The 17,029-nt window shown below is 42.2% G+C and overlaps 1 protein-coding gene across 2 annotated transcripts in view; it reads left to right on the top strand.

Annotated features, from left to right (window-relative positions):
* LOC141771235 (calsyntenin-2-like) overlaps positions 1 to 17,029 on the top strand; it is a 269,674-nt gene that overhangs the window by 224,723 nt on the left and 27,922 nt on the right. For both annotated transcript variants that reach the window (XM_074641282.1, XM_074641281.1), the window contains exons 9-10: positions 8,731 to 8,893; positions 15,957 to 16,123. In XM_074641282.1, coding sequence (XP_074497383.1) covers positions 8,731 to 8,893; positions 15,957 to 16,123 — 330 coding nt within the window. The remainder of the gene's footprint in view (positions 1 to 8,730; positions 8,894 to 15,956; positions 16,124 to 17,029) is intronic.

Raw genomic sequence — 17,029 nt, 5'->3', positions numbered from 1 at the left:
CAAATTTACCAACCATAACATAATTATCCCCTCCAGGCGATCATGTGTTCGATCGTGTGTGTGGACCAGAACTAAAAGGAAACAATGGATCGCTTTAGTCTTTGGTCTTTACAGACTAAGGGCGCTTTCACAAGCCATAGTCTGTTTGGTTAGTCCCAATCAGAGTGAAATTGATACTTTTGCTTCATTTTCTATTTAGTCTGGTTCGGTTTCTCAGTGCACTAATTAAAGCGGACCAGTTTAACTCAAATTACTTTATAAACGTCACTATTTTTGTGGGCTTTATTTAGCTTACTCTGTATGTTCTCTTCAGCCCAGATGTCAGGCAAACATCGGACTTCTGCAGAAGTCCAGGTCAGTCCTCTCCCGCTCATGTTAACCTGTCGTTTACCTTTGTCCATCTCAACAAATGCGCGTACAGGCAGCCCATAATCCCCTGAGGTTTGGTTCACTACCTGCAAATGGGTCGGATTATGTTCTCACTGCAATCAAACCGCACTAGAGGTCACTTTGGAACGGTTCAAGACCACCTCTCTCAAGCGGTTTTGGCCCGGCTGTTTTTCGCCCGCACCGGAGTACATTACTACGTTCACAACTTCCCAAACAAACCGCACCAGAGTTCAATTAAAACGGACTGAATGTTGGCTTGTGAAAACGCCCGAAGAAAACTAAATCACACATATTTGAAGACAATCTAAAAATCAACCAAGGGTCAATTCAAGCCCATTACATGCTACTGTATGCACCTTAGACCTCTGGACCACTGGGACGCCCACAAATTTGTAATATTACACAGTATTTTTCTCCACTCTAACCATTCTGTTGCTCTACATAAACCCAGCAGGGTGAGAAAGTCAATGTGATCAGTCTCACTAAAATGGCCATGCAGCCTAAAAAACCCTGTGGATATTAGCGTGTGTGTGTGTTTATAAGTGTGTGTATGTATGTGTGCATGTGGCCCATTATGAGCTTGTGGAGAGGTCATTTGGCTGTTGACTCTCAGTCTCTGCCGGGAGCGGCTGGATAATTGCTACTCTAATTAGTCACTTTTGCCAGCCGGTAATTCATAGTCACCTTCAAGTACTTCACCCACACACACACATAGACATGAATACAGTACATCCTGTATACACACACACGCAGAAAGACAAATGCTCTTCCTCCACTATCACTTTATTTTAATTGTTTCTTCTATTTTTGTAATTATAGGCTTTCTGACACCTAATTTTGGATGCTTACAAAAATTGACATGATAATGGTTTCCATGTTGACACCGAGCTGACGATGATTTATGGCAATTATGCAAACAGCACTTTTGTTAATGAATGTGGAGGCTAAGTATTTCTGAGGCAAACGGGACTGGATGAGAGCCTTAGCTCTAATGATACCGACATTCACGGAGCTGTTAGACAACAATTTGTAAGTATGGAGTGTGAACAATATGGAGTGTCTGTCGATGCTAAATGAGAGAAAATACCACAATATAAAGCACTTGAGTTTATTTCTGCCTCATTCGCTTTACTGTACACTGCAGTCCTTCTCACTGCTGACGCTTACTTTGCTGCTCTTGGTCTGGTATGACCAGTAGCTTATGATGGCTACTGCTAGCCATGTGAGTAAACTTTAGATAGATATTGCTGTGTAACTGACATTACTGAGTCATCTCTCTCTCAGCCCCATGACTCTTTTTGTACGTGCTAATGTTTCTAGATTTAGCATGTGACAAACAAACATTTAAATGATTCTTACCTCAAAAGTGAAAAGAAGTAAACACACTGTACCTTACCACCATACCAGGAGACATGTTTGTTGTTTCCTACTTTTTGGTTGCATTACCGTCCAGTACTATTCTGACTATTCAGGAGGGAAACACTCTTCAAAGTGGGAACAGACTTTAACACAACACAATCAAAAGATCTACTTTATTAGAAGACTAACGTTTCAACGTCTTCATCAGAGTCTGATGAGATTCTGATGAACAGTCTCAGTCTCAACGTTACGTCTTCTAATAAAGTTGATTGCTTTAAATCCATGTGCTCCAGTGTGCTCTGGACCTGGTCTCTAAAGTCTCTCCTGTTACAAGATTGCCCTACTCTGTCAGCACCGGACAGGCTTACTATTCCTTGTGCAACGGTTGAAGTGCGTTTAACCTCCTTTCTTCACTTAACAAAAAAGGGTATTTCACAAAAACGTAGGACTATTCATTTAGGGTGGAGTTAAGAGTTTTCAAATGATCAGTTGTCACATTTAAGAAAGATAATTACAGGTGTGTTGCTTGTCTAAAGCTTTAAACCTTTGCAGAGTACTTTGGAAAGACTGAAAAGAATAAAACATTGATAAAAGTATGCAGCTCAGGATAATACACATCGTTTTTAGGATGCATCTTTTTATAAACCGAATCATTGATCATCTCAGAGTGATTTAAATCTTGTTCAAGGCCACAGTCTTGGTCAAGGACATTGGCAAGAGTATCTGGACCTCCTATCATTCATATCTTTTGGGGGGCAGTGAAACTAGAGCACCTCGAGAAAACTCACAACACACAACTCCAACCAGGACATCCTTTCTCTGCAGTGGCAGCTGAGCTACATTTATAAATATATATATATTGTTAAATTTGACTGCTGTTCTGCAATAATGCTCTATTGTTTTCACATATGAATGGGACAGTATCATCGCACTGATGATCCTAACAAACAGTTATAACATTAAAGTCATTGAAGTGATCTAAATGGTACAAAACGTGATGTCCGTCCACCTCTCCTTTGTCTTAATGTGATCATTTTTTGGTACCCTTCCATCCAATCCCCCCCCCCGCTCCCCCACAGCCAATCCAATCCCTTCAGTTTACACCTCTGCTTTCACTTTGCCTCTCCAGTAACTTTCTCATTCCTTTGCTTGCTCCTCCTCCCCACCCGTCCTTAAAGTCACCTTGTTTCCAATGCTCATCAATCTCTGTTGTGGATCCTTCCTCCAGCAGGCCCTATAGGTCCTCCTTCCCCCTTAACTCCCTCCACCTCTTTTACTTCCTCTTTCTTCCATCTTTCCCTCTCCCTTCCTCAGTCCACATCCACATGACAAGCTAAGAATAACCTCATGTCTTTGTCTGGTCTTTCCTACACAACTTAAACTTTGGTACACCTAAAGCGTCAAATTTAGCAAAAAGGTTAGCTCACAATCTTCAGTATTTAACTCCCAAACAACCTTTATGATGTCCATCTTGGTACACAGCAAAAGGACATAGCTGGTTGCATGCTCTCGTGCTTTCCCCCCTATTGTGATGTGAATAAACAACACTAACAATCTACAGCCTTGCAAGTGGCTCCATGAGGCTACACTTTCTTCTTTAAGTCTTTTCTTCTATACTTTATCTCTCTTCCTTTCATCACCACCATCCCTCTACCCCGCCACCTTCCGATCCTTCAGATCACCTCCTCTCTCCTCATTCTTCTACCTCTCCTATCTCGCTCCTCCATCTCTTGTTTGAAGTTAGAAGGTTGGATTGGGTGACAGATCTCTTAAAGACTTTCAACTCCAAAGGACTTGAGGCAACGACTCCCACAGTCAGGTTCTAATGGAGAGACAGGAGGAGAAGAAAAGACACCAAATAAACTGCAGAGAGAAAAAGAGAGTGAGATAGAGGGAGGCAGGCAGCAATTTTGTTTTCTTCTCGCCATCGAGTGCCCCAAGAGATGATGGAGGATCTTTGATGTGTTATGTTTCCGTTCTCTACCTCTCTCACTCTCTCTTTCGCTTTCTTTTCTTTGTCCTCTGGTTGTTTCACGCCCTCCCTCTCCTTTGTTTGTGTGGTTATTTATTTCATTCGTTCCTTCCGTCTGTCAATTTGCATCAGGCGGAGAGGCAGGAGAGTGGAGGGATTGGGGAATAGAAAACTTTTTGCTTTGCTTTCATAAGCAAGGCTGAACTTTAACTTTGGAGCTTTGAAGTTTTTGAAGTTGACACTTAATGGTGCTAGATTGATGTCTGTGCATTCATGTATGCATGACTGTTTGTGGGTAGGTGTTATTACAAGTGGTGTATCCTTGTGGAATCGCTGTTTTGCTCTTTCTCACACAAACGCACACCCCCGCGTACACATGTACACACACACACTCACAGTTGGCTTTTTTTTCAGGAGTGTTTAGCTTTGAGCTTGTGGCATGGTGGATGGATCTCTGAGTTATTTTCAGTCCGGAGGTTTTTGTAATGGACACTGATTCCACACCCTTCACACACTCTCCGTCTGTGTCCAGCTGGCGTCTTCCCATGCATATCAGTGCACCTGTTCTCTGGAGCTATAATCATTTTTTCTGACAAGATGCCGAAGTTTTGTGCCACTTCCATCAACTGCACTAAACTTCATTGTAGCCTGAAAGTTAACCCTCTCTATCCATGTCTTGTATGCACAATATGGATCTAATATCCTGCGCTGAAGATAATACGGAGCCCCCGAAGTCCTGACAGTGGACATGAAGCAAGTTAAGCTGATATACTAAATGGATTTCACTCCAATCCACAATTATATACGGTGGAGATAGTGAAATTGGAGACTGAGGAGCCACAGGACAGAATCAAACTAAAAGGAGGACACTATTGTATTGCTCCTGGATGTTAAAATGTGTTTTACAAAGTTATAGCCAAGGACAAAGCAGTCCATTTCAGTAAACAGCCGCTGAAACAGAGATCAGTACTGCAGCGCTGGCTGGTGGCACTGAAGAGAAAGAGCCCTCCAATGACTCCAACTGCAGACGACTCTGTCTCCCCATCTCCCGTCCTCTCCCCTTACATATGCAATGGCGTCACTCCAACATGGCAGCCCGCTAGCTAGATAGCTATATGTAGAAATTACGAAAATAAACTTGTCATATCTGTGGTTTAACAACTTTTTTGAATTATGCAAGGTGTTTTTTCAAATATATATTTGGGCACTACAAGTGTCAAAACATGCACGTTTCATGTCCTCTTTAAACATATTTTTTTATCTTGTAGGCAAAAGATAAAAAATCTAGTGCACAACATATTATCTTGTCTGCACATGATCCATATCTTGCGCACACAACCATTTTATCTTTTATTAAGATAAAAGATTGTTTTCAGGATTTCAGTGTCTGTAAAATGGAGTCAGTAGGGCAAACATGTCAAGTTTGCAAGCTACAGAGTGAATGAAGAGAGGGAGCGGCGTTAGTGGGAACAAAGCATTGGATCAGAGGAATAAAATGTTATTTTCTGATTGTTTCACATCGGTTCTAAAACACAAATAAAAACACAACTAACTCCGCACAACCCTGCGGGAAGGTTGCCGGATTTTGAATGAATTCAGCCAAAGGGCAGGCTTCTGTCCGCTGTGGCTCAGCGCAGCTTTTGGTCAAGAGGGGTAACTGTCTGGAGCACATGTACATAACAATACACAACGCATTCTCATTGGGAAAATACAGCTGCTTTGTATCTGACAGAGTTAAAGGGGGACTTGTGTCTCGGTATCAGAAGAGGAGAGGCGGTATTTGGCGACCTGAACAGGCTGCACACCCTGCATGCTGTTATTGGCTGGGCTGCATCAGACAGAACACAGCAAAATAAGAAGAAAAGAGAAAATACAGGCAGGGCTGGGGGATCTCTGCAGAAACAGACGCTACCACTCACTTCTAGTGGGACAAAAGTGATGATCGAGAGGGATTATTTTTGTATCAGTCTATACATATTGTTTTTATAAAGTTCTTACATATCGTACCTTTAATTTTTAAGTCTGTGTCATACTTTGTCAATCAAGTCTACTCAGGAGGGTAGAGCTATTAAGAACAGCAGTACATCAATGACAGCTAACATTATACGCTGCCTTGAATAAATATCTCATTTCCACACTAGCTGTGTCAAAGGCTCATTGGGGGTGTGTTAGCAATGCGACTTAGCTGAGCCTAAACTGAGACTCAAAATATGTCCTATACCCCAAATTTACATCAGAGCAGCTTAACACTAAGATTACTGGTATCCAAATTGCTTTTCATACACCCATGTCAGTCTTCCCCTATAGTCACAAGCTCTATCTCTGCTTTACAAAGTAGTATTGGCATGTTTACTGTATCTACATAATTCTCCTCCCTCCTTCTACTCCCTGAGAGAGAGATCTCCAACTGGCATCCCAGCCCGGCAGACGCAGGCTCCTCTTGGGCAAGAGCGCCTTGCCGTCTCCCTTTTGAAGCCTGCGTGAGGAAGTCACCCACTAGGCACTCAGATCCCATATGAGCCTGAGCTCTCTTTGAAATACTGAACAGCAAAAAACAGGGAAGAAGCGGCAGAGCATTGGAGGGGACAGTCTGCATGTGTAAATGTCAGAGGGATTAGTGTGTGTGTGCATGCGAATATTTTACACTTGGCACATGAGTAATGAGAAAAAAAATCTACGAGATCCAGATAATGCAACGATTAAGAATAAATACGCAACATGTATTCAATATGTATCCTAGAGACACATAATAATCATATCTAAACAACTTGTAAACACAAATCATAGGAACTGCAGGTGCACGGCTCCCTTGTGTACGTGTTTATGGATGTCCTGGCATCCTAACCAGCCAATCAAAGTCAATCCCATCAGCATCAATCACATCTGCAGCACCATCAAATCCACGATTATCCCCCATTGATTCTGAGCACCGACTCAGCACATCGACATGCTGCATATGTGTTAGGCAGCTGTGCGGAATGATCACCAATAGGCCAGATGTTGTAGCTCGCACCTCAATAGCAGCGAGAATGAACCGGATTGATTAGCGCCCCCATCTGCTGCGTAAGCACGGTGTTAATAAGCAGGCTGCGGAGCGCTCTTCATTAGAGAGGGAGGTTACCCAAGGCTAAGTGTTCAAAGGCTGTCCCAGGTTATATCAGAGGAGATGAGCGGGAGAGGTGAAGTACTGTATGGCCCGATGAGGTAAAGCATAGCCTAAAGCGGAGGAAGAGGAAGGAGAGAAGGAAATACTAAAAGACAGATAGACAGGCCCGAGGGGGCTTATACGATCAATTAAAATGCACAGCAAGGCAGAGTAAATGGTCAAGCACGCTGAAGAGTGGCACAGTCAAGCATTTTTTCGGAAGAGGTTAAACAGGTAATGCATTTCAGTGAGCGCTAAGCACAGGGGGAAACCCTTCTGCTTTAAAACTTCACATGCCAAGAATTAATGTAAAAGCACTGCTGTTTTTTTTCACAATATATCACAAGGTGGAGCTGCAATAGAACTGAACATCCCTCCCAACTGAGACAACATACTGCACCATATATTCCCATCATTGGCATAAAGACGTCAATGCATTTGATTTAATAATGCCACTTTGCATGATTTCTGTGTAAGTTAAAATAATAAAGAACACTATCTATCATAGCGATCTGCCAAAAAAGTTCCCAAGTGCACCGTTAACACATTTCTATGATACAATGAGAAGCATTAAAGGACCAGTGTGTAACATTCAGGGGGATTTATTGGCAGAAGTGGAATATAATATTGATAAGTATGTTTTCTTTAGTGTGAAATCACCTGGAAATAAGAATCATTGTGTTTTCGTTACCTTAGAATGAGCCGTTTATATCTACATAGGGAGCGGGTCCTCTCTTCACAGAGACGGTCGCTATGTTTCTACAGTAGCCCAGAACGGACAAATCACTGTGTTAAATCTTCCTGCTTTGGCCGGAGTCGATAACGTTACTCTCTCTGGAGTTAACCCCCGTTACTCCACTCAGTTGCCGGGAAACAAAACACGGGAAACCTCAGTTGGTCTTGAGGAGCTGCAGCTTTTATTTCTGCACAAACTGCAACTTCCACTGTACATTCACTTGATATTCTCAAAGCTAAACTCTTTCCTCTGCTCAATTAGCTCACTTGTTTGCTCACAACATCACACAGATTCGCCGCCGCTCTCTTTCAACAACTGGCTCTAGAGTCGGCAATTCGCGTTTTCACGTCGGCCACCGTGGTTCTTCTACATGCTTGGAACACGGGAGAGGTTGCAATCTGCAACCTCACCACTAGATGATGCCAGATGTTACACACTGGACTTTTTTTACTTTTTTTTTAGTAGTAACAGAGCTAAGAATTAGGGGGCCATGCATCAATCCACCAGTGGAGTGTGTATGTGTTTTCCCATTTGTCAAAGTGTGGGCTTGCTGTTATGCTGGTGTGCGAGTGTGTGTGTGTTTGTTTTTTTAAATTTTACGAGTGATCGAGAGCACTCCTACCAAGATAGGACAAAAACATCTTGTTTTCACAGTCCACAAATTGGTTGTCCAACGCGAGGAAACAGAAACATTTTTCAAAAGATTGGTACCAAAATATTGTTTTCTCAAGGAGGAGGACCAAGGCCCAAAGGTTTTTTAAAATAGTTTTATTGTCAGTCTTTGACTGTTGTAACTTCCCTCTATAAGGAGTTCCTTGATTGTTTCTTTTTTGATGCAATGCCACCACACCACAGAAGAATTTTAAGATATTAATGGTGCTAGTAGATGAATTTTAACCGACCGCTGGCTGGCTGTAGCTTCATATGTAGTGTACAGACATGAGATTGGTGTTAATCTTCCAATCTAACTCTCGGCAAGAAAGCGAATAATTGTGTTTCCCAAAGTGTTAAACTATTTCTTTAAAAGTGGATAACCACAGCAGCCTGGTGTCATATAGTATTTAAAACTGTCTGAGCTGAGGTCCATTTATGACGCTTCCCCTCTCTCCTTTTCTCTCTCTCTGACAGATCTGTGACAAGGAGTGGCATTACTACGTCATCAACGTAGAGTTCCCAGTGGTGACGCTGTATGTGGACGGAGTGACCTACGACCCCTACCTAGTGACTGACGACTGGCCCATCCACCCCTCACAGATTGACGTGCAGCTCACAGTCGGTGCCTGCTGGCAAGGTGAGTGCTGATGATGATGATGATGCCGTTGGGGATAGAGGTGGTGATGATGGTGATGATGCCGTTGGGGATAGAGGTGGTGATGATGGTGATAATGAAACAGTGAAAAGCCTGTGACTGTGAATTTGAATAATATTTTCTGAAGTATTATTACCAAGGGACTCATTAGCCATGTTTCCATTCATATATTTTTATGCACATTAGAAAAGCTGTATGGAAACGGCATAATCTCACTCATTTGCGAAAAACTTTTTTACGCTCGCTTAAGGTGGTGTTTACCTTTGTCAAAAAAGAGTTGATGTACTCAATGGGCTATGGAAACGCATTTGCCGAATAAATTCTGACGTAGCGAACATTTAACTCACATGACTGATCAGCTGTTTCTGCTGTCGGCGTCTTCTCAGATATTCCCAAGTCAGATTCCTGTGCGAATGCTTGTCTTTGTCTTCGGGCAACATGAAACATGGCCAATACTGGCTGACATGAAAGAACAATTGCAGCTTGCCCAATTGAAACAAATTCCTGAAGACCTCTCTCCATTTTTCTCTCATAGTTTTGTTTCTGATTCACAAACTCTACTTCTTCTACTCTGTTTACTGGCGGATTACAGCAGGCTGGTCTCATACACCATTTGTAGCTATACCTACGAAAAGTAATGCACTGTAATTTGTGTATATCAAATGAAATTAAGGATGTCAGGGTGACTGGATGGGTCAAAAAACACCGGACTTTCACCCAGGAGACCGGTGTTCGTACCCCGTGTGAAACCAGAAGGCAGTGTTGATTTATTTGTCACATAACTTACGCACTTAAGTAACGCCACTTCCAGAGTTATTTTAACCCAAATCACGATCTTTTCCTAAACCTAACTAAGTAGTTGTGTTGCCTAAACCTAACCAAGTTGTTTCCTGTGAAGACCGAAGTTTATTCTGAAAAGACTGGAGCGGAAATTGACACGTGCGTCACAAAATGAGGAATAACTTTTCGTAAGATATCATATGAACCGCAGTATGAGGATACGTTGATTACAACCATGCGTAGCCTATAGTGCCAACTTCTGACCAAACTATGCTGTAATTGAGTTTATTCACTCCAAACCAATTGAAGGAAATGCCTAATCCGCCTTCATTTTTTTTGCCACATTTCAAAAGTTTGCTCAAAATTCACTTGACAATTGAGTGGAAACACGGCTACTGAGTGTTGAACAAGTTCGTTGGTCTTGAACGAACAATGTTATTAAGAGGAGCACTTAGTGTGCCTTTGACAAATGATTGAACCGGTGTGAATGAAGGCGTTCAATTAAACTGTCCTCTAAAGTGATAGCTGCCACTAATTGCACAAGGGTAGATAAAAGGGCACTTTTTCACATAGTACAGCTTACCGTTGATTTGATAGCCCAAATGAGACTGCTCAGTGATGCTTAGCCTCAGACAAAGATTATCTTTTTGTGCGGGAGCAGGAGCAGGTCATCTTATGTCGCTTTTCATCTGCACCCCTCCTCCGCCACTTCCTCCCGCCCTCCCACTTCTTTCATTGAACACTAGCCTTCAGGAGGATTAAAAGCCTTGAAAAGAAAAGAGAGTTCAGAGACTATTCCTGCTTTCCTAGTTGTGGGCTAAGCCTCCGTAAAGAGTTGTAAAGGTGATACTGAAATCTTAACAAGCCATTAGCCGCGACATATTGCCCTTTGAAAGCACTGAGCTTTAAGTGTCCAGCATGTTGATTGCAAACATGTTGCAAAGATGAGCTCATTTATTGTCCAACTGGCTCCTGAAGCTTCATCTCTGAGTGTGTTTTTAGAGCAGTGGTGAAAAGAAATCCAACATTTGCAGAGCTGCAGTATAGCGAGTTCATCTATGCTTTCTGTTGCACTGCTGAATAGCATCGCAAATAAATGTCAAATGCTAATTTTCCAGTGCAGACAGGACGACGTGATAGTGTGCAAATGGGTGGCAGAGTAAATAGAAAAACATTTGTCAGCTCTAAACAGTGTGGCTGCAGACAACTGTGATATTTTTTGCCATATTTAATTAAATTTCATGATATAATTTCACGGTTCGTAACATTTAACTGGTCAGTCAGTATTGTCTAATGGAAATAAATTCTGTCCTGACCACAGCGAATGAGTGTAATTTAGAATTATCATATTTCAGATATTTATCCAGAGAGAGCGTTCTAGTGTAGTGTGGCAAGAGTTACCAGAGGTTTCAGTCTGTAAAATCTGTAATTAAACCTGCCTCAAACTGCCATTAGAGGCGGCTAACACACATGATTTTATTAGTAGGGCGGTTTTAGTGTCTAAAAATGATCTATAATAAATATTTCTTAAGGAGGTATTTAAACGCTGATGAGAAATAATTGTCTAACTTTTTTTGGTCAAATATAATCAAATTGAAAGATATTGAATATTACTACAAAGTATGGATTCTTGACAGTGTCAGTCCAAAATTATCAGTATAGTCTGACCGTAATATTGAAGCCGTTGGTCGAGCGGGGATGACAGTGACATGATAACTGTGTACTGTAAGCAATGAGTTACTGTAAAGCTCCAATGATACTTTCTGCTTCTGCATAACAGTGAGGGACAGTTTCACCAACGTGTTTCATTCGCTTTCGAATGTGAAGCCAATAATGCTGAAGTGCCTTAAACCTGCATTCTTTCTAATAGCCAGCAGGGGGCGACTCCTCTGGTTGCAAAAAGAAGTCTGATTGTATAGAAGTCTATGAGAAAATGAGCCTACTTCTCACTTGATTTATTACCTCAGTAAACATTGTAAACATGAGTTTATGGTCTCAATCGCTAGTTTCAAGTCTTCTTCAATACAGCATGATGTTCATTTAGTAAATGACGGTCCCATTTAGAGTCAAATAGACCAATAGCAGGGGATGCTTTAGGGCGTGGCTACCTTGTGATTGACAGGTTGCTACCACGGCGTTGTCCGGTCTGGGAGTTGTTTGTGTTTTTGTCGTAGAACTTTAACTCCTTCCCAGTGTGTTTTCAGTTCATGAAAGTTAATTATAACATTTTGGACGTCTAAAAATGTCTTATTCAGCGTTCAGTTGTACTGTACTACTACAAAAAAGATGGCGACAGCTAAAATACTGAACTCGAAGCAGTCCACAAAACCAATGCGTGATGTCACGGTGACTACGTCCACTTCTTATATACAGTCTATGCTTCCAAGTGGACTTTGGTGTGGTTCGTTTGTGGTGTGACTGCAAAGCATACCAACTACGTAGCATATAGCAGAGCATATATTCAAAGCTAAACTACATTAAATCCCATCTGCTAACCGTGAAATGTTAAGAAATTATCTTCTGACAAAGATCACTTTGTAACCATGGGAACACGTATTCACATCACTAAGCAAATGGTGAAAAGGAGCTAAACAGAGGTGTGTTGAGCGTACAATATATCCATGTATCTTAGCAGTTCCACAATAAAGAGTAAGTGAAACATATAATAACCACATGGTAACTATCCTTGCAGACAATAGGGCAGACAGGTGACTGTTTGGGTGTGTACAGACGGGTACACAAGTTTGATTGATTGATTGATGTTGGGTTGCACTCGGATGTCCGCAAATACGTCCTGACCCTCGCTGCACATGGACATGGAAATTAACGTCACAGGGCACCTTGCATGTGTCGATGCAGAAAGTACAAAGGCCCTGCTATACTCAAAGACAGACACGAAGAGTAGGAGACAGTAGATCATACAGTTTTTCATGCATGGTCCATACCCGTCTGTGGACTAAACTACTAGATTGCATTCCTCATTAATATGCATGAGATACACAGTCTTGTCAGTGCGACTTCCTGCAACAACGACGCAGTGAATTATTCAGCTGTAAAGAGTTAATTTGTACATTTTCATTCTCTGCTCTTCTCTAATGGAAGGGTTGCCCTCACACATCCTTCTTCCTTCACCTCGGAGTGTAAGTGCTGGCTGTGCAGTTTTCACACAGTCAGCCTATATTTACCCTCTGACCCGACGGAGAGTGTTCCGTGTTCAGAAGTGTGTAACAGTCAGACAGCGAAGAGCAACACACTCATCTCACCTCATTCTTCTTTTTTCCTCGACTGTGTAATCACACACCGCTGGCTCCCCTCATCACAGCGGCATGCAGGAAGAAGTATTGATGATAACACACGTGCACAAATTGAACCATAAATATCTGTGTATATACAGTATAATGACTTAATACAGGCACACAGGCGCTGATACGAGTACATTTACAATAAATCACAAAGTAAGTGAGAGACTATCTCTCTTACGCTTAAGTAATGATCCTATTTCCAGCTCATCCATTCCGTCTCTTCTGTTGCTCTTTTGGAAATGACGCAAATAAAGCTGAGTAAAAGGGAGAGTGAAGATCTATTGGGCAAGGAGCGCTGCACAGAGTGGGCAAAGAGAGCTGACACCACGTAAAAACAGCCTCTGTAAAGTGGAATGATCAGCGGTTTTATCACCCATATCATTCTCGCTCCGCGGCGTCTCGCTAATCCCCTCTCCTCTGTCTGGGACCCTTAATGGTTTCTCTGGCCGCGGCCTAAATTGATAACATCTGTCAGGGAGGGACTGAGCAGATAGGTGGACATCTAGAGAGAGGGCAGGGGAAAAAGGGGAAGAAAATAGTAAGTGAGTTGAGGAGGGAGAGCAGTGGAGCATAAAGAAAGAGGAAAGAATGAGTTTGGCATAGCTCGGTATACGTGAATCCAAATGTGATCTTGTGGTTTCATGAGATAGACTCTGCTCCCCCGGTACCTGGCAGGGTATCAGCAAGCACTAATGTTGGCTTTAAATATGCAAAGCAGCTGTGGTTTTTATACTGAACTGAAACGAGAGCTGGGTAACCAACATTCCTGTGAAGGGCAGGTTGCTGACAAGTAAGATCAATGTAGGGCTGCCATATAGGGAATACACAGATTTACTGATATACAGAATGACCAACAAAAAACATAACCATTGAATAAATCCGCCTGTCAAATGTTCCGTTCTGGCACCGCACAACATCATGCTGTATTGAAGAAGACTTGAAACTAGCGATTGAGACCATAAACTCATGTTTACAATGTTTACTGAGGTAATAAATCAAGTGAGAAGTAGGCTCATTTTCTCTTTGACTTCTATACAATCAGACTTCTTTTTGCAACCAGAGCAGTCGCCCCCTGCTGGCTGTTAGAAAGAATGCAAGTTTAAGACACTTCTGCATTGGCTTCACTTCTCAGACCCGGAGGTTGTCACCTGTTCCAAACGGTAAAAAATAAGTTAAGAAGAATATAAAAAGCCTCTGTTTCCTGCTCGTTTCAAACAATCACTTGGAAGTGTGCCGAAAGGCTCGACCGATACATTGATAGAGAGACAGAAAGACTGCTTCTTGGTGTGCACCTTAGCTATATTTTACCTATCAGTCACTGCTTCACTTAGGATGTATGAATAAGTTTGGATTTCTTTGATAACAAATGTAATTAAAGCTGCGAGCAGCGATGAACGGGCCCTCACACATCCCACGCGTCGGGGGTACTGGCGGGAAGCCGATCGACGCGGCCAGGCACAATGAATCCGGAACTCTGATGAGCGCAATGACGCCTGCCACAAGACTCTACGGTTCATGAGTTATGAAAGGGGGCGGGGCTATGAATGTATTTTTGCATGTAAATGTCCTCAGGACTGGACCCTTATCATGCCTGAGAAATTTGGGGCAGATCGGACTATATAGAGTGGAGTTACAACAACTTCTTGTTTCATGGCGAATGGCTCAAAATGGCCGCTACGCCACGGTCAGGTCATTCAGTGAAAACTCACCACTTAAATAACTTTTCATCCTTAAGGTCTTTATATGGTCCTGACCAAATTTCAAGTCGTTCTGATTAAATCTGTAGGAGGAGTTCGTTAAAGTACATGGCCTATAAAACGCTAAAAATGGGCGAAAATCGCACATTTAATTAAAAATGGCTGACTTCCTGTTGAGTTTTGGGCATACCTCCAAGAGGCTCTTTTGTGCGTCTCCACATGTTACATCTGTCTGCCAAGTTTCATACATGTAGATGAAACCGGAGCAAGGGGCTCAATTTTTCCAACTTTCAAGGGGGCGCTAGTGAGCCATTTTGCAACACCCGAGCCCGAGACCCTTAAAATATCAAAAAATGTTACCGCGTCTGATAAGTGTACCAAGTTTAACAACTTTTTGAACATGTTAAGGCCCTCAAAAAGGCGATTCATTTGCATGAAAAAGAAAAAGAAGAAACACTACAGTTTCAATAGGGCCTTCGCTGGCCCGACGTTGTCGGTGCTCGGGCCCTAATTAGATGAAGGGACTGTGCTGCACCTTCAGTGCTTTGGTGGATAACAGCCAGAGTTGGAGAAAAGCAGAGAGAAGCGAAGAGGAAGTGAGGAAATAAAGATGAAGTTTTGATACCCAGAGCTAGTAACCTTTCAGCTAATGAGTGGTTTGGAGACTTCTCTTGCTGGTATTGGCCTTTACGGAGTTCAGAGAACATGCTTTAAATGTGTTGACTTTTTCCTTACCTTTATCTCGCCTGGATGGGCTGGCTGAGTAACACTTGCACTTTTACAGCAGCACCCTGCCGCTTAGTCACACAATGGAGACACAAAACATGCATCTTAAGGCCAATTATAGCCATAATTTGGTCATCAGGACTCATAATTAGAGAGCGGATAAGGTCACTGTTAGTTTGATGATCTTGCAGTGGGTAAGGGACTTGCGCCGCATACCAGTAGAGACAACCATGACACCATGGTGATTACCGTAGATTAACCCTAACCCACGAAATTAATATCTACATGAGGTTTCTGTGACCCATTGCAATAATGAATGTGAAGAGGAGCACTGCATTCGTTCTGGTAGATCTTCTAATTACTACTTGTACAGTAGATTTTCTTCTTGTGCACATATTTAAAAATCAGGAGAAAAAAATAACACCAAAGCTAATACTGCTTTTAACCAACGGTGTCACCACAAGCCTCAAACAACGTTGTGCTTTAAATTCCCAAAAGGCATTTTATATTCTAATTTACCGTGTATGGTTGTGTGTGTAGGTGGTGAGGTGACCAAGCCGCGGTTCACTCAGTACTTCCGGGGCAGCCTATCTGGACTGACCATCCGACCGGGGAAGATCGAGAGTCAGAAAGTCATTTCCTGTCTGCAGGCCTGCAAAGAAGGACTTGACATCAACTCCCTCGAGAGTCTGGATAAGAACATAAAGGTATTCATTCATCCTTTTTTACATTTCTGTTTTTGTACGGATTAAAGGAGCAATGTGTAACATTTCAGGGGATCTATTAGCAGAAATGGATTATAATATTCATAACTATGTTTTCATTAGTGTTTAATCACCTGAAACTAAGAATCCTAGAATGAGCCCTTCATATCTACATAGGGAGTGGGTCCTCTTCACTGAGTCCACCATGTTTCTACAGTAGCCCAGAACAGACAAACCAAACACTGGCTCTAGAGAGAGCCTTTCGCATTTTTACGTTACCTGAAGGCCACCGTAGTTCTCCGACATGCTTGTGAAGCTGCGGTAATGTGAGCAGTAGAGTGCTAAACCGTGGTACCGCCAGCCGCCGTCTGACTTCCATTGCTCCTAAAGTAGTGTTATTATTGTAAGGATGGCCTCCGAGGAGTGAACGGAGGGGTACTCAGCTGGTTGCAATCTGCAACCACACCGCCACCAAATCCTACACACTGTACCTTTAAAGAAATGTGATATAACGTGGTTACACTAGTAACACTAGTGAGCCTTTGAGGTGCTGATAGGTGGATTTGGTTACCTTTAGACAGAGCCAGGCCAGCTGTTTCCATGTTTACAGTCTGCATGCTAAGCTAAGCTAACTGGCTGCTGGTCACATAGCTTCATATTTACCATCCAGGCATGAGAATGGCATCTATTTCTCAGCAAGAAAGCAAAAAAGCGCATTTCCCAAAATGTTAAACTATTTCTTTAAATATAATTTCTGCTAGCAGTAAAAACATTTTTCTGACAACCATCCCGTCTATACTGAGTATACATTCAACATACATCCTGTGTACACCAGTGACTAAATACATTTACTCAAGTACTGTACTTAATTATTTTTTTGACATACTTTTACTTTACTTGAGTATTTCC

The sequence above is a fragment of the Sebastes fasciatus genome, chromosome 7 (genome assembly GCF_043250625.1).
Source record: "Sebastes fasciatus isolate fSebFas1 chromosome 7, fSebFas1.pri, whole genome shotgun sequence".
In the NCBI taxonomy this organism is placed as follows: domain Eukaryota; kingdom Metazoa; phylum Chordata; class Actinopteri; order Perciformes; family Sebastidae; genus Sebastes; species Sebastes fasciatus.
This window is presented reverse-complemented; position numbering and strand designations above follow the sequence as displayed.